Consider the following 21,352-nt stretch of genomic DNA (forward strand, 5'->3'; position numbering starts at 1 on the left):
AGCATTGTCCCTCAGCACCAATCCCCATCTCCCCAGCGGGGATATAGAGACCAGGATTGGTTCCCCGCTTGCTGTTGTACCTGCTCCCCGAGGTCTCAGAGACCACCTTCGGCAGGGAGCTTCCGGTACCGGACAGAGCAGTACCCATTCACCTTCCTGGCATCTGCCAACGTGAGGTCGCTTAGTGCTCCATCAGAACCACATTCTTGCTCTCCAGTGCAGTGGGGCATGTGGACCTCATGGAGTTTCCCAGTAGAATCCCAGGTCGTTCGTTTAGTGGCAGAGGCTTTGGAGGTGCCCTCTTCTCCTGCTCAGTCAGACTCGGGTACCAGAGTCGGTCAGACCAATTACTTCAACGAGACAGAGCACTTACCCCCAGGGTCAGTCGGGCCAAGCCTTTTCGTCCTTGTCACCGGATAAAGTCATTATAGCACACCCTCCAGTGTTTTTTAAAAGGGTGGCAGCAAATGTAGACCTCTAAGTGGAGGAGGCCATAAACACCTCGTTTGGAGTGTTGGGTCAGGTTGTCCCAGCTATGGTGGCATTGCCTGCACGAGGGAATAACTAAGATAGCTAAGGCCCTTCGGCAGATGCCTTCTTCCCTCCCTCTGATTTCAAAAAGGGTTGAGTGAAAGTACTTTGTCCCTGATAAGGGGCACAAGTACTTGTACATGCATCCAGCAACCAACTCTCTCAGAGTAGAGACAGTAAATCACGGAGAGAAGCCAGGAGAACCTGCCCCAATCCTGAGGAATAAGGACTCGAGACTGGAGTTGTTCAGTCAAAAAGTGTATTCTTCAGCAAGTTTTCAACTGTGGGTGGTGAATCATCAGGCCCTTGTCACCCGCTATGCCATGAACTTGTGGGAATCAAGTTCAAGTCATCGCTAACAGAGTCCTCCAGAAATGAATTTAAGATCCTGGCCAATGAAGGGACATCCACGACCAAGGCGGCATTGCAGGCGGCCTCGGATATGATGGACTCTGCAGCCCACTCAATACAGACGCAGCAGTGCAGGGTGGTAGCAGCCACTGTTCGTGGGGGTGAGTGTGTCCAAGCTCCCCGAGGATAGAGGCTGCTTGGGGGGGAAGGGGCAGGGGAGGATGCACACAGCAGCCTCTCAGTTCAGACCCCCACAGACAGAGGCTGCTGCTGGGGACCAGCCGCTGTCCGCAGGGAACTCAGACCCCCTGCAGACGGGCTGTTGCAGTGAATCAGCCTCCCCTGCTCCCCTGTATTGGAGGCAGCAGCATGTGGGGGGGGGGGGAGGAGGACAGGTGGCACTGTGTAGCTCTACTAGCTTTTAAGCTCGCTCCTCCCTGCACTGGCTCCTGCTTTCCCCATGTTGCTGCCTCTGATACAGAGGCAGCAAGGGGGGGGGGGGGAAATTCCAGTCAGATTAATTGATAAGCCTAGGCTTTGAGGTGTGTTCTTTGAGGTGTGTTGCTTGTGTCCATTCAACATTCTGCCCTCCTCCCCTTGTCAGAGTTTCCAGCAAGAAGGAACTGAGAGAAGGAAGGACTCAGTGACACCCTATTTGGCGTGGCATGTGCACACCATTCCAAGAGGCACTGAGGCCCCTTATGAAGAGAGGTTAAAGTGACTGAGATTTTTCAGTTTAGAAAAGAGGAGACTGAGGGGGGATAGGATAGAGGTATATAAAATCATGAGTGGTGTGGAGAGGGTGGATAAAGAAAAGTTATTTATTAGTTCCCATAATAGAAGAACTAGAGGACACCAAATGAAATTAATGGGTAGCAGGTTTAGAACTAATAAAAAAAAGTTCTTCTTCACACAGCATGTAGTCAACCTGTGGAACTCCTTGCCAGAGGAGGCTGTGAAGGCTAGGACTATAATAGAGTTTAAAGAGAAGCTAGATAATTTCATGGAGGTTAGGCCCATAAAAGGCTATTAGCCAGGAGATAGAAGTGGTGGCCCTGGCCTCTGTCAGAGGCTGGAGAAGGATGGCAGGAGACAAATCGCTGATCATTGTCTTCGGTCCACCCTCTCTGGGGCACCTAGTGTTGGCCTCTGTCGGCAGACAGGCTACTGGGCTAGATGGACCTTTGGTCTGACCCAGTACGGCCGTTCTTATGTTCTTATGAGGCCAGTCCCCTGTGGATACTGCTGAGGGGAAAATTTTCCAGCACCAGTGCATGTGGCTGGTACACACAACTCCTGGAATAGACATGAGCAGCCCATCTCGAAGACGACCTGTTACAGAAACAGATCATTTTCTTTTTCCCTTGGACTATGTATGAACACAGCAGAGAATATCAACTATAACATCTTGTTGTGACATGTTAGCCAAACATTTTAATATGCACCCCCTGTTTAAACACCTTAGATGTCCAATAATAAAGTTAAATGCGGTGAAACATCCAGCTGAGGGGGAAAACCTGGCTTCCTTTCAAGTAAATGTTTCCACTGTAATTAAAATGATTTTGCTAAATTTCTGAGGACAATGACGGTTGCACTTGGCACAAGTTCAGTGACCTTGACATTTTGCAGTCCTTACTTTTCACAATAAACTGCAGTGATTTAGTGTTTTGTAAAGGTGACTGTTAGGAGTGGTTGATGGAAGAAGCAAAGGATTCTGGGAGATATTAAATCACAGCCAAGAGCGGAGGCACCGTGGCCTTTCCCCCACCCTCCACTTTGGAGTTTTTTGCCTATTTAGAAATAAAGTCTGCTTAATGTCACGGGCTCTCCAGTGATTGTCTACCCATAATATGAAAGGCACCCGGAGAAGAGAAACCCGGCCGCAGGGTCCCACGTGGGCAGAACTCTTTGTGGGTCTTGGCTGCTTTCTGCTCATTCCATGTTTATGTATTTTAGTGGCCACTACCCAAAAATGTAAAATGCCTGTTTAATATTATGGCTGGAGGATGGCCTTGGAAGACCTTGTCCCAGATTGTGCAAGTGAATACACTGAGAATCTCTGCAAATTGTTTTATCTGAAAAACAATTAAGATACTCAAGTCTAAAGAAAATCTATTCTGCGAAAATAAACCAAATGAAAACTATAATTTCTGAAGGGCGATGTAAATGAGACTATTTAGCGTACGTAATCAGTTTTCAATTTTATTGTACAACTGTCAGATAGGAAATAAGAAGTGCTTTATTTTTCCCTCCCCTTTTTATTCCATTTTTTTCCTGTGGTGTTAGGCAGCAGATACCATACGTAATGGGTATAAGATGATACTGCTAAATTTCACTACAGGTTAATTGAGTTTCTAGGGTTGGATGATGATGGATTTATGCAGTTTTTGGCTGAGTAATTATCCATATTATCCAACTGATCTTTGTTTACCATATGAGAGTTGAGAATTTCTCCTCCAGCCCCCCTCTGAAGTTAAAATGTGATTCCCAAGCAAAGATTAAGACTGGCTGTTATCAGATAGCATTCAGATAAAAGCCCTTTCCCCAGATCATTCAGCCTGTCATCCAAGCAAGACAAGCAGTTTAATCTTTACAGCTGTCACAGGACAGGCGATCAGGGCATCTCATCTAAGAACACAAGGGTTGCTGATTTTTCTAATGCGACGATTTATCCTGCAACATTTTCCAAACTTAATTGAGTCTCTAAGTAACATGCAGAGTAATAGTGCAGTCAAATACCTTTGAATGTGTGCTTGATAGCTGCAGTTTTATTGGCATCGGTATGTATGAAGCCAGACGTTATTCAGAATACCAGCTAAGTGCTTCTGTACGTGCCTTCCTCCCATTCACCTTCTCACCCAGTAGTACTACAGGACATTGATACAGCATATGCCTCTTCAAAGCACTGGCCGACCTCCATGAATTTTCCTTACACTGGGAGAAGGCCTTTGGGGGCAGGGATAGCTCAGTGCTTTGAGCATTGGACCCCTAAACCCAGGGTTGTGAGTTCAATCCTTGAGGGGGCCATTTAGGGATCTGGGGCAAATCTGTCAGGGATGGTACTTGGCCCTGCTGTGAGGGCAGGGGAGTGGACTCAATAATCTCTCAAGGTCCCTTCCAATTCTATGAGATAGGTATATCTCCATATATTATATTATTGTATTATAGAAGGTAGTCAAAGTGGTATCCCCATTGTATTCATGGGGAAGCTTAAGAACATAGGAGACCTGCCCAAGATAACAGGGTGTTGGAACAGGCAGTAGGGCCAGATAGTTTTTGACTGCCACCCCACGCACTGGCAGGTGAAAAGCCCTGCACTGCCGCACTTTCTTTTGCACAATACCGTAGCAGTCACAGTCTTAGAAAGGTTTCTAGCCTGGAAATGTTCAGGACTAACACTGACTTGGATCATCTAAATTGCATTTTAAAAAAGCAAACGTGTCCAAAATACGAGAGATGCCCTGCTAATGAGCAGTTGTTCTCAATGCTGAGCCTTTTAGTGAAAAAATAGAAAAGCCATACTGGTTCTGAAGAGAATAGCTTGGATTTTTCAAATCTTCGGTCGCTTCTGGGGCATGGCTGCAGGCAGCAACTTCCTATTTCAGCCTGCCCTTCGCAGCTATGAGCCCCAGCCAAAATGCACATCTCTGTGCATCTCACATTTAATTAGAAGAATGAAGTGTGAAATTGTTCTTGGAAATCTCTCTACTTCTCCCATGTGGACTGAAATTTGGCATTCTGAATTCTGCTCTGCTGTGGGTTCTTTCTGCTTGCTTTGAAAATTAAGTCCAAGGGGCAGAGAACTAGCTTAGGCTCAATATTTGCCCTACCGAAGATCCAAACAAGGAATACATTTGGAATTCCGCTGTATTAATGTAACTTCACTGTCTTATTGCTGAGAATTGTCTGGAATGTAAAGGTATATTTATGTGGTACCTTCACCGAAAAAAACCTTAAACAACAAATAGTCCTACAGCACCTTAAAGACTCTCAAAACATGTAGATATGTTGGTACCATCTACGTGTTCTGTGAATCTTTAAGGTGCTGCAGGATTATTGGTTGTTTTTTAAGTTTTTCCAGTTACAGACTAACTCAGCTACCCCTCTGAAGCTCTTCTCTGAAAAGTTATGTACCCTTGTATTCCCCTGGGGTCAGCAATTAACAAACATCATTTCTATACATGTATATTTTTCTTCTAGTCCCAAACCAAACAGCAAGATTTTGTAAAAGCTTTTAATTTTGAGCAGTTTGAGAAATGCTGAGTTACAGGGAAAGACAGACTCCTAAATCCTGCACAGAACATTGTGGACCCTTTCCCTCATGCTCAAGTGTGGACGATCGGAAGATGACTGGTTACAGGCAAATGATAAATTCACTTGCAGTTTTGTCTGAACATGTGTTGCAGAAGCATGGCTGGATGCTAGGTTGGATCTTAGGAAAAACTGTTTCCCTAGGAGGGTGGGGAAGCACTGGGATGGGTTCCCTAGGGAGGGGTGGAATCTCCAACCCTAGAGATTTTGAAGTCCTGGCTTGACAAAGCCCTGGCTGGGATGATTGAGTTGGGGTTGGTCCTGCTTTGAGCAAGGGTCTGAACTCTGACCTCTTGAGATCTCTTCCAGCCCTTGCTTCTATGATTCTGTGGTGGATGTGGGGAATCTGTGATGATAGTTTACCCAGTTTGGGATACTAACTTGCCAGTATGATTTTCTTTTACAGGATACATCTATAATCTTTGAGTGGTATTGAGGCTGTTCATGCAGAGTTGGGAAAGTAATGTAGATGAGCTGGTGCTTACTGTTTTTGTTTGTTAAATGACAGATTTTGAGCTATGTAGGAATTAATTCATTTTATTCTAGAAAAACATGGTAAAGGGTAATCTGAAAACACTTGAATGGCAGCAGGATGGGGTAGGTTGTAGCTGGCTTCTGGTTGTCTAGTCTCTTGGGTGTTTTTTCCAGGCCTGTCATGACTTTGATCTTGGGTGGTCTTTAATAATAATAATAATAATAATAATAAAAATAATAAAAATAATAAAATAATGACACTAGACTCAATAGAATTATATTAGCTTAAGTTATTTTATAGCACCCTAGATTTTCACCGTAGATTTCCAGAATATCTGGAAGGATGTTGTCCTTGCTGCTAAGAGTTTGCAGTCTCAGGCCTTAAACCTGCAAATTCACACTTGCTGAATTTTAAGTAGATGAGTAGTCTCACTGAAGTCAGTACTTCTAGTTAAACATCAAGTAGTAGTAGGATCAAGACCTAAAACTTCAGGTGTGACACAGACAATGAGAGGAGGGCTTTCAAACGTTCCAGTAACCAGTGACACAATTGCTTGACTTAAGCACGTGCTCCTCTTGGTGGTTCTATCAAGATTTTTTGCTCAATGCAAAAATAATGAATAAGATTATGAAAATTACTGCTGTTCTTGACATCTGGAAAAGGTAAAGTAAAACAACTCTGATTAATGCACACAAATAAATGCCTAGGTAGCTGCACCATGAAATTCTGCTGAATAGTTTAGGTGAGTCAAACACTACAATCCAATGAAACTCTTGTCATTTCAGTGGAGTAGCCACTGAACATTGCAGGTATTGCCAAACTGCGGCTTGCCAGCCACAGTTGTTTTTTTGACCGGTCAGCTGCAGTTCTCAGAGCTGGAGGCTTCCACCTGGCTGGCGGGGAGGGAATGAGGACACAATAGCAGCCATAGCATCAATTCCCGAAGGGGAGGGGAGGAGCTTCATCTTACAGCAGGGCGAGCCAGCGCTCACAGCTTCAAGTCCCCCAGGCAGGGCACTGAGACATGGGAGTTCAGCCCTGAGAGGGGTAAGATGGCGCTTGCAGCTTCAGTCCTGTGAGGGGGGGAGGGAAGCTTGGGGGGGGAAGGGAAGCTCAGGGTTTCACCCTGCAGTGGGGTGAGCCATCGATTGCAGGTTCTGCCCTGCATGAGGAGGGGCCTCACTGTTTGAGGCTTCAGCCCCAAAGGAGGAAGCAGCAAGCTGGTACTGGGGGCTTCAGTCCTGCAGGTGGCACCTAGGCTCCATCTTCAGCTGCACATGCTCATTAGAACAGGAAATTGCATCACACTAGTGCTGTGCAGACCTTGTGTGCTATGATCTCCCTGTGTAGTGCACACCACAAGGGGTGTTTGTGACACTACACCCCATTTCTTCCTAGAGATATAGTTAAGAGATGATTATGGCATGATTAAAGGTGTATTTTACAAAAGATGGGTCACGTGAGATATCATTGTAAAGGTTATGATTTACTGAATGTGATTACAGGCAGTCCCTGAGTTACGTCAGTCCAACTTAAGTCGGACCCCTATTTACGAACGGGGGAGGGGGCCCGCTAGTGCAGGGTGCCTCCCCCACTGTCACCGCCTCTGGCGGCGCGGGGGGCGCTTCCCCCCAGCAGACCAGGGAGACGTGGAGCGGCTTTTCTCGCCTCGGGCTTCCTGTAGTCAGCCGCTGGTCAGTTTCAGCAGTAGTTGACTTGGGAACACCTGGGGCAGAGCAGCTGGGGTGCTGCTGGATTGGTCCAGTAGCGCCGAGGAGCGGCGCTGCAGGACCAACCCAGCAGCACCCCAGCTGCTCTGCCCCAGGTGTGTCCGATTCAGCCGCTGCTGGTCAATTTCAACAGCGGCTGAATCTGGACGCCAGTTCCGACTTACATACAAATTCAACTTAAGAACAAACCTACGGTCCCTATCTTGTGCATAACCCGGGGACTGCCTGTATCCAATTTTTATGCCTTTATCACTTTTTTGTTTCTGAAGTTAGGAATATTGTCTGTGCAACTATTACAAATCTGCTGACACCTAGTGAACACCATAGAGTGCAGTCTAGATGACCAGCTGGGAAAGACCATTCGGGAGAACAGTAGGTCTTAGCAGATACTAATCTCCCACTGGGAACCTTCCTGAAGATGCTCTGAACAGTTCTGTCTCGTGGTTGATACAGCCCAACAGAGACATGTGACCAAGTCACCTGGTTCTGGACTTCATCATGAAATACTAGTGTTTTTCCATTGAAAGGCATGGGAACTGAAGTGTAGACAAAGGGTTCCTATCATATGCAAAAGCTGTTTAAGGCAGGGGAATAACACTATTGTGGTTCATTCTTCACTGACTCCCCATCCAAGAAAGAAGACTGCTGAAAACACCTGAGAAACAAAAGACTAAGCCCAGACTAGAGGAAGCAAAATGCAGGACTAACAAGATGGTTTATTAGATGATGAGCTTTCATGGGCCAGACAGGGGTTTCTATCCTGTAAATGGAATATTTAGATTTTAAAGCTGCAAGCAAAGTGCAGCTTGCTTTCATGAATCTCTTGTAGGCTGCCTAAAACAAGATTTAGGGTGAGAGTTTGCTACTTTCTTTAGCGTATTAATTTTAAATTGCATTTTGTTTTGTTTCCTAGGTAATCTGCTTTGATCTGTACGCTGTCCCTTATAATCACTTTAAATCTATCTTTGGTAGTTAATAAATGTGTTTTGGTAGTGACTACAATCAGTGTGTGGAATTCATAACTGTGGGGCAAAAAGCAGTTGTGTGTCTGCCTACACATGAGCTTATGCTGTACAGTTCTCTGTGCAGTGCCAGACCCTATAGTTTTGCATTTACCTTCCAGAAAGGGGGGGGGGATTGTGCCTTAGGAACTGGGGGTGCCGTAGCTGTGTCTTCCCAGGCAGAGGCTGGTTAAAGAACCTGTGTGGGTAATGCTGCAGCACGGTGTAGCCTTACCTGTGTGTATGCTGGTGAAAGAGCAGGCTTGGAGAGCGAAGCAATTTGTGTCCGCATTACAGGGTGAAAAGGGATCTCAGGCAGGCTTCGTGGTACTTCTAGCAGCTCACTGAGTGGGGAGAATAGTCACAGCGTTTACTGTTCATAAATTACATTTGCATAGCTTTAGATTCAAGTGTTAACCCTATGTTAATTCTGGGGATGACAATGACATCTTCTAAGTGTAAGACGTGCAAGTAGGAAGAAGAAAATCAAAAGTAATAAAGGGGGCAAACCCCTGTGCCTAACCTGCAATGCATCACTCTCTCACTACGAAACAAGCCACTTGAAAGGTCACTACAAAATGAATCACAATAACTTTTTGTCTAAGTACTCCTCTGGATCAGAATTAAGGAAGAACAAGCTAACCACCTTAAAATTACACCTCAACAGCCAATAGACACGATATTCTGTGATCACTAAGGAAGCTGACACAAAGACTGAAGCTAGTTTTGTTATGGCATGGAATCTCGCTCAAGCTAAAAGTCCTTTTTGTGATGGAGAATTTATATGAAGAATATTGCGGAAGTGGTTGCAATTTTAGATTCAAGTAACACGTTTCAGTGACTAATACAGCAATATCCAATTTTGCGACACATCACAGACAGGTGGGTTTCCTAGAGCAGTGCCAATGTTGCAAGCAAGATGCAAAACGTCTGAAGAATTCTCTAGCGTTCACCTCACTGTCGAATCCACAGAGATTCAAGGTAAACCACAATTAGAGATTTGTTCACGGTTTCTGCAGATTTAATTGTGAAAGAAGTAATATTAGACTTAGTGGTGCTAAAAGAAAGAACCCAGAGTGTTAACATAAAGAAAGCACTTGGCAAAGCACTAATAAATGCCGAAACAATTAGGAGTCCTATGGCACCTTAAAGACTAAGGCTATGTCTACACTGGCCCCTGTTGCGAGAAAAAATTTGCAAATGAGGAATAGTGTGGAATATTTCCGTGCCTCATTTGCATAATTAATTAGGCTCCTTTTTGCGCAAAACCCCCCTCTTGCGCAAGAGCCATTCATCCACTTTTTTTGGGAAGAACGGCTCTTGTGCAAGAGGGGTTTTTTTACGCAAAAAGGAGCCGTGTAGACGGCTCCTTTTTGCCCAAAAGCCTCTTGGGCAGAAATGGAGCCTAATTAATTATGCAAATGAGGCGCAGTGCTATTCTATGCTTCTCCTCATTTGCATTTTTTATGTGCAAGAGGGGACAGTGTAGACATAGCTTAACAGATTTATTTGGGCATAAGCTTTCATGGGCAAAAATGCACTTTGTTAGATTCATGGTGTACAACTGGATTAACTTGTCAGTGTTGCAGTTCATGAAGCACCTGCCATGGTGGGGAAAAAAGTAAGTCTTATTGGACTCTTGAAAAGAGATCCCCGATTTCTGACATTTCAATCCATTGCATCATCCATTGTGAACATTTTATAGGCAGATACTTCAAGTATGAAAATGTTACAAAAATAATCCTAGAAATTGTCATTTTTACTCATTCAAATGAGAAGACTCATTGAAACTTCTAAAGTGTCATTGAAGAGTTGGTTCTTGAAGAGAAACCTAAGAATATCTCTCTACTGCATTGTGAGGTGGTTATCAACCAGCAATGTCTTAAATAGATTTGTGGAACTGTTGGAGCCTATCAGTGCTTTCCTTAGAGAAAGAGAAGTCCTATCCACAACTGAAAAATGAAGAATGGATGCAATGTTCTTTATTGCAAAGGTTTCATGTAGTATCTGCAGACTCTCACCTTGGCAGCCCAAGGGAAGGGTAAGATCATTTCTGACCTTACTCAGACAGTCCTGAGCTTCCATAACAAGTGACAGTATCTACAAGAGACCTAGTGTTAAGAGACTTACTTCTTTCCCCATATCAAGAGTAGGATAAACAGTCCCTGAAATCATAGTAGAGGGTCATAGACTCAAAGACCACAGAGCTAAATTACAAGGACTGCTTGATGACTTTCAGGCCTGGTTTGTAGGCTTGCAGAAGCTGAGGTCCTGCTTCATCTTCCCTGTCAATTCATTCATGGTGGTTGGGATCAATGATTCCCAAAACTGTGGTTGCAGAAACATCTGCCATAGAAATGAAACTATTGGCACTCCGGGAAACCAGGCTCTACAGAAGATGCATAAATAACAGACCACAGCTGAGTTCTGGCAGCAGGATCCAAGAATGAAGTATCTTCAACTCAAAAAGACTAGTGTGCAGCTAATTTCAGTTTTTGATACAACATTCAGCTGTGAATCACTGTACTCCATGGGAAACTGAAACATCATGCAGTCCTTAAAAATCAACATCAGACCGAGCGCCTCCATATACTTTGACAGCATATCAACCAGATTTCCAAAGACTTATGACCAGAATGGAGGCACACAAGGCCTCTAGCTATAGCAGTAATTAGCTGGGACACCATAGGTAGGATGTTAATATTTTTTAAAATGCATGGTGAAAGCTTGTGCGTGTCTTGCTCCCCTCAAACTTCTGAAGATTGTGTGCGGCTCAAAGGGTCGGTAAGTTTGGTCGCCCCTGGAATATTGTATTTGATTGGATTGACTATTCATTTGTGTATTCCTTGCGCAGAGTAGGAGGAAGATTATTGTTTGCTAAATGACAGGACATAATTACCAGGGAAAAAACATGTTTATAAAACTATCTTAAAAGCTTGAAAACACAACGGAAATTAGAAAAACACAACATTAATCTGAAGAGTTGTGTGTGATGTCTAATTGGTGCCTTCCAGGGGAGCTTGCAGTGATTACTGTGCTGTAATAGGATGATACGGTCCATTCAGAGATTTATATGGAAAAGGAAAGCGCTCGGCTGTCTCGCTTTAAGCTGAAAAGTGCCAGGCTTTTCCTCTTTTTATTACACACCAAAAAGCTACATTGTGGCACATTTGATTTAAATGAAGTAAAGCCAGACTGTTACCTGACCATTTGCATATCTCACTGAGATGGCAGCACATTTTTGAAGTCTGCAAATCACAGCTGTTGATACTTTTGTAATAGAGACCAGCTTGGCTGTGAGGCTGCTAGATTGTGTTTGCACTGAGCCAAGGTTTAAGCAGGAGCGGGAGAGCTGGAACTGGCTAGGAATGGCTTTGAGTGTTGAGGAGGGACATATTAGTGCCAGAAAAGAAGTGGAAAATAGAATTGACAGGGAACAATGGGTGGATCCAGCAACAGCCGCCAGCCACTCTTCTTTGACCCAGAAGCGCCCAGACTTTGGCTTCTAGGTAGTATGCATTGTGGTCTGGTCAGTTGGATTGCACATGGAATTTTGTACGCTGTGATGGGTAGTTTCTGTAGGCCGCACCTGAGTAGTAAAGGTGAGCGGCTACAGTGTATTTTGCACTTTAAGTGCATCTCTCAAACTCTTGGTGCCTTGTCAGTTGTGCCCTTGGAATGGGATACGTTTGGGGAACAGCAACAGGAAGACATGATGTCCAAGGGCTGAGTCTGAAAATGGTGAGCTTCTAAGGCCTGAACCTTCCCTTTCCTCTCAACATAAAACACCCACTGGGACAGTGCTATTCTCACCAGGTCAGTTTTCATTGACTGGTCTCTGCCAGGGTACATCAACACAGCTGTGTTATTCCGAAATAACATAGTTTGCGTCTACACTACAAGCAGTTATTTTGACAGAATGTGGAGCTGGAGGACTTCTTACTCCAACTCCTGTAGCCCTCGTTGCACGAGGAATAAGGGAAGTCAGAGAAAGAGTGCTCTTTCTTGGACTTCCTGCTGTGTAGACAGCGCCAAAAACTGAAATAAGCTATTTTGACCTAGGCCATGCAATTGACGAAGCTGAAGTTATGTCGCTTGTTTCGGCTTTAGCCCTGCTGTGTAGACGTGCCCCCATGAGCAGGCACAACTGGCTCACTGGAAAAGTTTGTAGATTAACATCGATTTCCTTATCAGCATCCAGTCTTGATTTGAAGCCATGAAGAAATCGAAAGTCCACTACATCCCGGGTAGTTAATCATCCACAAGGTTTAAAAAAGTCTTACTAATTGGAATGTTTCTAGCTTTAACTTTCAGCCATTGATTCTTGTTAGCCATTTTCGAGCTAGATTAAAGAGCTGTGCGGCACCCATATTTTTCTCCTTTGGAAGGTGCTTATACAAAGTGTTCACGCCACCTGGTCTTTCTTTTTTATAAACTAAACCAGACCTGGGCAAAATACAGCCCAGGGGCCAGATCCGGCCCGCTAAGCCACCAGATCTGGCCCGCGGAACTCCCTGCCGGGACCCTCTGGCTCAGAGCTGCTGTTGTTTAAAACCCAGTCTCTGTGTGTGTCTGCTGTGCAGGGAGGGAGAGGCTTTGTGCGATCTCCCCACCCCCAGCCCAATACTCAGCTCCTATTGGCTCAGTTGGAGTTGAGTGACAGAGGCAATGCAAGCCTCTTCCCCTATGCTGAGTTGTGAGCCACATGGAGGTAGGAGGCTGCATTTTGCAGTGGGCTGGGGCTGCAGCAGACAGGGAGCGCAGCTTGGCTCGGGGGTACTGCAGTCTGCTGGCCAGGAGACACCACGTAAACTCCTCCCAGCCAGCGCCTGCCTCTGGCAGCCCATCCCCTCCTGCACTCCAGCTCCCTCCCCCAGGTCACCATCCAAACCCTCTGTGCCTCCCTGCCCCGGGTCACACCTCCCTCCCAGGCCTGTACCCCCTCTAAAACCCTTCCCCCAGGCCAGAATCCTCTCCTGCACCCATACTCCCACCCTGACCCAGCTCTCAACCCCCTCCTCCACCCAAGCACCCACTCAGACCCCACACCCTCTCCTGCACCACGGTCCCTTACCCCGGGCGCCCTTCTGCACCCAACTTTGACCCCGCACCCTCTCCACATAAGAGTGTGGCACTTGACCACTTACCAAAATCTTGGAGTGGCCCCCCACCAAAAATTATTGCCCACCCCTGAACTTAACAGATCAAGCTCTTTAAGACTCTCATTGTGAGACATTTTTTCCAACTTCTTTGGGATTTTTCTGTGAATCCTCTCCAATTTTCAACATCCTTTTAAAAACCTTCACCCCAGAAATGGACACAATATTCCCAGTACTAGTCTCAGCAAAACTCTTGATGACTCCCTGCTTTCTATGTCCAAGAATCACGTTAGTCCTCTTTGCCACCACATCTGTTGTGGGCGCTTAACCTGGGTCAGAGTTAGTGCTTTCCGGGTTATGGTTTCCTGTTCTCTGGGTATGGCTTGTGTTCTTTCTAGATGTATGACTTTTGCAGTCAGCAACACTTTTTTAATGGTCCCAGCTTACTAAGCGATCTAGGCTTGTTCTGTATGACTGCCCTGTCTGTATTACTGTTTACCACTCCCCAACCTTGGTGTCATCTGCAAATTTCATCTGCAGAGCTATTAATTCCTAAACTTAGGAAATCTGGGTGTCAGTTTCTGATGCTTGGATTTAGGAAAAGGGTACAAAATAATTTGGTTTTTGAATGTTGCTGCTGCTCCCCCACCTAGATAAAAGATGTTTTTGGAAGCTGTGTCTTGCCAACTCAGTGAGGAGGGGAAGAATATTAAGTACAGCTAGAGCCATGGGCTTCACTATAGCAAATACAAAGTGATAAAATGTGCCTCAGCTCTGTTATAGCCGTACTTTGGCTCCGCTCTCCCAAACTCTGGGGGAACGGACTTAAAAAGGAATGCAGGCTGTATTCAGCACTGCATTTGTAGAACACACAATCCATGTGCTACAATCTCCTGCAAACTAATTTTGAAATCATTGGCTGCATTGTCGATTGCTAAACTTCTTACCCTGAGTTACTGTGAAGATTTACTTGCTTGAGAGAGAGTCAGTGTGTAAATATTTCATTATTTGCAGAGATTTGATTTGATTTCTGACACCTCAAACACCAAACTTTGAGAATCCTTGGTATTGCAGTTTCCCTCAGTCTCCCGGGAGAGGAGACGTGTGGGCAATAGATTACTGCTTGGAAGGCTGTCATGCTAGGGATTGATCAGTGCCCCTTTTTCTCCGTTCGAAAATACCATAAAATTGGAAATTCGGTCCCTCAGCACATTTAAGATGACACCGTGATGTAGATTCCCCATGTGTATCGCAGACAAGATCCTCCTTTTTGTGGAGGTGGGACTGAACTTCATATCCCAAAGCTGGAGGACCAGAGGTTGTGAATGCTAGCCAAGTGTATTGATGCCACTAACCCACATAGACCAGAGAACGGCTTGCAGCTTCAGTAGTATTAGCTGCTGTTTGATCATCCTCTCCATATGATATCAGCAATGCTTCTGGCCCTCTCGGGAAAGGGACTTTACTCTTCTCAGAGAATAGTAAATATCACGGACAGAAGATTTTGTACTGAATATTTTACTTTGGAGGCAAGAAGCAAATAGCTACGGCTGCCATGATTCAGATGGTTGTGCACGACACCTTGAGATAATTTGTACCCTAACAGTCTGCATTTGGCTTAATTAGAACAGGCAGAATGACTCCTGAAAGACAGCAGAGCTCAAATGCAGACGAAGTGGCGGTAAAAGTCATTGCCTCAGCTTGTGGTGTGGTTTTGTATGGTACTCTAGGGCTCCAAAATACATGCTTTCAGCAGCAGTTTGATGATGGTTTATTTACAAGGAGTGTCTCAAGGTGACCTTTGCAGTGCATCTGAAAATCTTGAGGGGGAGAAGTTTTTCGGATGAAAATGATTTGAAAATCTCTTGCTCCGTAGCTCTGATATTGATGAAGAGCATGTCTCTTGCACAATCAAGTCTTTGTGCAATACATGTATTGATATCTTACATAGTAGTGCTGATCTTGGCGGTCCAGTGTGTACCATTGTTGCTTTCCAAGGATTGCTGGCCTATTTTCAGAAAGCCTTGGGTTACAGAAGCACCTTCTGTTGGCATAAGAAGCTTCCTAGTGAGTTAAATATTTACCTGACAAATTTTTCAGATAGTTAATTATGGTGGCACTCAAAGGCTATGGTGATGGATAGGTAAGAAATATATAGACAGGTGTGCATCATATTCATCTGAGGCACATTTCCAAGAACACAGAGGGAGGAAAAATTTGGTATACTTGTAAGAAACAGAAAAATCTGCCCCTCACAAGTGAACATGAATGACCTCCTGTCACTCTAACGTACTGAAATTGCTGCGTGGCTTGAAGTGAAAGAAGACTCTTACTAGGTCTTACCACTTCCTGGGTAGACAATGCCTTTGTGTAGTGCCTTTACAACGGTAGAGAGTGGTGAAGTAAATCGTTTCCCTCACAAACCTTTAACAGGATGGCCCCATTTTCCATCCCAGCATGCTCTGTTATGATTGTGTCTGCCCAAAACATTGTGTTTTCTGACTAAATCTTTCTGTGTCCGTGGACCGTGAGCAGAGAAGTTCTTATCCAGCGCATGAGTTCAAAGTTTGTATTGTTAATCATGTTTATTATTAAATATTTAAAGAGAAGCATTGGGGTGGTGAAATAAGTGAAGTCACATGGGAGATCTGGTTTGAAGGACAGAAATCTTCCCTGCAGTGTCCCTCCAGAGACACCTCAGCTTATTGCTCATTATCTCCCGATTGTGGTCCTCCATTCAAAATTTAAATCATGAAGATAATTCAGATATTACTGCTTTTTTGATAGAATGAAATTTGTCCCACAATATCCATTCTTCATAAGACCATTTGATTTGTGATTCCATTATCCCCTTCATATTTGTTAGTTAGATTTGCAGGCTGATAATATTTGGGATCATGTTTCCTTCCTTTTTATGAAGGTCAGTACTATGATTTGCTTACCCCCAATTCCCACTACTTCCCCGCTTGCAGCACCCCTCCCCTCCCTGATATTCAGCGGCATGGCAAGTTTGCAAGCAAATGCCCTTAGTGCTGGAGAAGGCATAGCATCCAGATTTGTACATACTCTGATTGTTAAAATATTCTATTATGTGCACGTTGTCAATTGGTTTATTATTTAAGGCTCACCTTAATTATTCAAACTTTTCCATTTAGCTGTTGTTAAAGGAGTTTATAATCTCAGTCATTTAAATCCTCCATTAATTTGGATAGTTCAGGTGATGGAAGAGCAGAAAGCAGCATACTGGAGTAGGGAAAAATATGAGGTAAACCTAGAACGTGGAAGAAGGTTCCTACCAAAGCACAGAAATTGAGGAGGGGCATATAAGAAACTTCTATTGGTAAAATTAGAGAAACAGTGCAGTAACACCTGTGGCTTGGGATATGGCCTAAGTACATGCACATGTATACGTTTTAATAACGTACGTAATAAAAATGTCTCTCTTGTAGGATCCCTGGCAGACTGAATGACAGGAGAACTCCTCTGGGAGAACTGAATTGGATCTTCACAGCAATCACAGACACCATTGCATGGAACGTCCTGCCCAGAGGTAGGACTGCTTGGCAGTTAACAGTCCACCAGACAGTAGTGTTGATGCGCAGGAAAAGGAAAACCAACAGGTTCATTTTCTAGGTGGCAAGAGGGGCTAGTAGCCAGAAAGCTGGGTGAATAACTGATTGTTTCGTTTCCTGGCCATTGTGTAAAATTGGGAGGGAGGAAAAAAAACAGTCCCGGTCAAACTAAAATAAAGTTTTGGGTCGAAGAAAATGTGTAGTTTAACCAGAAGAGTTTTATTTTTGGGCATTCATAAAGAGCTAGAGTCATTTAACTTAGATCTTTCACCTTCTACACGAGGGCCCTAACCACCACACTATAGGGGCGTGTCTCTGAATCTCTTCTGTTGAAGCAATTCTGCTTTGTGTAAAATACTTGGGGCATGTTTACACTAGGAAACTATTTCAAAATAACTAAAATCAATGTAATAACTCCCGATATAACAAAATTGAAATAGCATGTCCATACTATGAGGAAGCCTCGAAATTGGTCCTGCCTCAAGGCAGGCTGCGTTAATATGGATGTGCTACCTCAACTCAGAGCCTCAGGAAGCACTGGGGAGTAATTAGTTCAGATTACTCCAGAAAGTGGTTATTTTGAAATAGTGGCCGGAGCATCCACACTACCGCTATTTTGAAATAACTGTTTCGAAAATAACGTCATTCATCGACAAAAGTGGGAGAACAGATTTTGAAATAAGCAGCCTGTTATTTTGAAATAATGAGCTTGGTAGTGTGGACGTGTAACTTATTCATTCTACCGGGGTGCTGTGCCGATCAGCTGTTTGGCGGCAGAGAGGGGCAGTCTGGACGCTCCGCGGTCGACAACGGAAGCCTTTGTCGACCACTCCGGGAAACCTCATTCCACGAATCATAATGGAGCGGTTGACACAGGCTTCCCTTGACAACCGCGGCGCGTCCAGACTGCCCTGTAGTGATGCCAAACAGCTGATTGGCACAGCGCGGCGACCATTTTGATGTAAATGAAGCAGCAGTTATTTAAATCGCCACTTCATTTTCCTATGTCTAGTAAACTCATCTACATGGCTCTGTCGGCGGAGCTATGTAGTCTAGACATACCCTGAGAGTACAAAATGGAAGCAAAACTATTTCTGGATGTCTTGGGCTTTTCTTTTTATGGGATTTGTTTCTTTTTTGGAAAAGATTAATTGCCCCACTTTTTCGTGTGTATCTGCTGGTGCAAAATGCTTCTTCCAGATCACTGAGAGTACTCGTATTCCACACACATTCTTTCTCTGTAGATCTCTTCCAGAAGCTCTTCAGGCAGGACCTGCTGGTGGCTAGCTTATTTCGTAACTTCCTGTTGGCAGAAAGGATTATGAGGTCTTACAACTGTACCCCTGTCAGCAGCCCACGTCTACCTCCAACCTATATGCACGCAATGTGGTAAGTCACTGTGTACCTCTGCTGCTGCCAGGCAAAGTTGTTACCCCCTGAATCTGTACAGCACTTTCCTGATGGAATCAGTGGATCAGAAATGGAAGTGCATGTGGCAACGTAATGCTAATCTCCAGGTGTATCTTCTCCCTGTCTGCCTGGCACCCCATAATGTAATTCAGATACCATTCCCAGATACAAAAGCACCGCTTCAGCTAAGTAACATTTCAGCCCAAGTAGAGAAGCAAGGGAGCAGCAGCTACCTTTCTGTTGTACTGGGATAAAGCGAGTCACTTGAGATTGTAAAGGGGAAGAACTGGGATAGTTGGGGCTAAGGGAAGAATTCTTTTAACTTTCACAAGGGAAAGTAAGGAAGTGGGATTTGCTACAGGCTTCATTTCCTGGCCCTCTGCTTCTTTTTAGAAGATTAAAGGAAATGCAAATGACTCACATTGTGGAAAGCCTCTTAAATGCATCCCTGACTAGTAAACAACCCCCCATCCTGATTCTTAGGCCTGTCTAATTAAGGCTAGAATTGCACAAAACTTGGCTAAGCGTAACATGATAGGGTCAAGCTAACACAGTTTCTGTAAGAGAAAAATGATGCCACTAATCTCCAACTCGTTGATCAAGTAGTAGCTAAATGTAATCGGATAGGCTTAGCTTACTTGGATATTCAAAAAGCTTTTGAAGTACCTCCATCAGACTAAAATGAAAAATAAAGTTTGAGTAAGTGCAAAGTCACATCATGGAAATCATATTGCGTGTCTTTGCTTAGGTCTGGAGAGATGGCAATAGTTCAATATTGGGATCGTTGTTAAATACAATAATTAATTATGTGGAGGAAGTTGCAGACAGTGATTAGAAGTTTACAGATAGCACAAATTTGCTTTAATTAATTAAAAAACACGGAGGGATTATGAGCAATGCACATTGGCACTTACAGCCACAGCTGCTCAAATGTGCTTTTAAATTGGAGGAACTTCTGAGGAAAAAGATTTGTCATTGTACATGGCACAGTGAAGTTGGTTTGTCAGTGTGGTGCACAAACAAATAGGAAATTTATATGCACAGAAGGGATAGCATCAAACAGGAGTGAGCACTTATCTGTGTCCAGTTGTTGCCTGACTTGAAAGGTATGGCAGAGCCTGGAAGGACAATGCGTATTTGGTTACAAGTTTAGCAGATTTTTTTTATATGGGAAGAAATATATAAACAAGTCTATCTAGATACTTACACCATGCTCATTATTAGGATATCTGAGCTTCTGTGTTTTCTGGCTTCTTTCTGGAGTCTCTCTGTGAGACAATGTAACCTAGTGGATAGAGACCAAGGCGGGAACTTGGGAGATTTACACTGTATTTCTGGCTCTTCCACTGACCTACCTATCTTCTGTACCTCAGTTTCCCCATCTGTAAAATGGGGATAATGATATTGCCGTCCTTTGAGCTTTGAGCTCTCTGAATGAAAAGTGCTAAATAAGAGCTATTATTATTTTCAGTTTGCTTAGTAATTAGCAATGCGGAGCTTCCTTAGGAAAATAGTCATCATATGTGCTTCTACCGACTCCTAGATCGTAGCAATCCAGCAAGGGAGAATTGAACACACAGCTCCTGGATGCATATTTTCAATACTCTTCCAAAATATTTTAAAAAAAATTAGGTCAAATGAGACTCCTTTTTTATTTGTCATAGGAAGCCTGGTAACAGAACAGTTTGAGAAATTCTAGTTGAATGTCTAGTGATTTTTTTTTTTAAATAAAAAAATAACCCTGTGGTCATGCACAGCACCTTTTACCCTTGGCTCTCTTAACACATCACAGACTTTAACCCTTAAACCCTTACACTAGAGAAGCTACCGAGGCTCGGCAAAAGTCAGTCTCTCTCTCCTTCTCTCTCTCTCTCTTCCCCACACCAATCATAGTATCTATTGGAAATTTAACCTGAAAATGTAGTGGAAAAAAGAACCAGAACTCACATTGAAACAAAAGACAGGACTATGCAGCACTTTAAAGACTAACAAGATGGTTTATTAGGCTTATCACCTAATAAACCATCTTGTTAGTATTTAAAGTGCTGCATAGTCCTGTCTTTTGTTTCAACTAGACCAGACTAACACGGCTGCATCTCTATCAGAACCCACATTGTGTGAGAGAGACCTATAGGATGACAGGAAGCAAATGTGCACTGCAGAGTGCATTGGTTGTCGTTCTTCTGTGTGCTTTTCACGGATTTTTGCACCTGATAGATCAGAATATGAATGTGGTTATTGGCTGTGCTGTCATCCATAGTGATTTGATCTGCAGGAGGCCAACAAGAAACCTCTAGGATCTGCTATAATATGTAAATGGATAATGAGCTCAGACATTTAGTCCTACCACACATCAATCTGCATTCCCCAAGGGCCTGACTTAAAGGTTTTCTGCTTCCCCTGCCCTCAGTACTAAAATTTTATTTTTTTTGCTTATGTTGGGTTTTTTGCTTATGTATGTACCCGCTCCCTCCCCCCCCCCCCCCCGGGGAATGGGGGATCGGGGCGCCCTCATTAGCCGCATGAGGGCTCCGATCCCAAGTTTTATTCTCAGCTTGTGAGTCACCAAAGGGGCTTACCCGCGTATCGGAGCCATACCCCTGAGCACGGGAGCCTCCCCCTCTTGAGCCAACAGTCCTTCCCGCATGACTATTGGCTAATGGACTGGAGTCCGCGCCCGCTTTGGGCAGCCCTTGTCCCAGCGTAAGCCAGAGTCCAGCCATGGGAGGCGAGGAAAACCAAAGGGTCTAAATCCGTGTCCTGCCTTTTCGTGTCTCTCAATAGTCACTTTTGGGTTGGGTAGGGGAACTCAGGCCCTCCCCTGCTCCCAAGCTCCAGGACCCTAAGGTAAGGTCGGGTAGACCTTACCTGA

General features: G+C 44.3%; 1 protein-coding gene across 6 annotated transcripts in view; it reads left to right on the forward strand.

Annotated features, from left to right (window-relative positions):
- Positions 1-21,352, forward strand: part of RPTOR (regulatory associated protein of MTOR complex 1) — a 306,816-nt gene that overhangs the window by 160,309 nt on the left and 125,155 nt on the right. For all 6 annotated transcript variants that reach the window (XM_075904085.2, XM_075904088.2, XM_075904089.2 and 3 more), the window contains 2 exons: positions 16,948-17,048; positions 18,315-18,459. In XM_075904085.2, the coding sequence (XP_075760200.1) occupies positions 16,948-17,048; positions 18,315-18,459 (246 nt within the window). The remainder of the gene's footprint in view (positions 1-16,947; positions 17,049-18,314; positions 18,460-21,352) is intronic.

Source organism: Pelodiscus sinensis, chromosome 20 (genome assembly GCF_052426305.1).
Source record: "Pelodiscus sinensis isolate ZL-2025 chromosome 20, ASM5242630v1, whole genome shotgun sequence".
Lineage (NCBI taxonomy): Eukaryota > Metazoa > Chordata > Testudines > Trionychidae > Pelodiscus > Pelodiscus sinensis.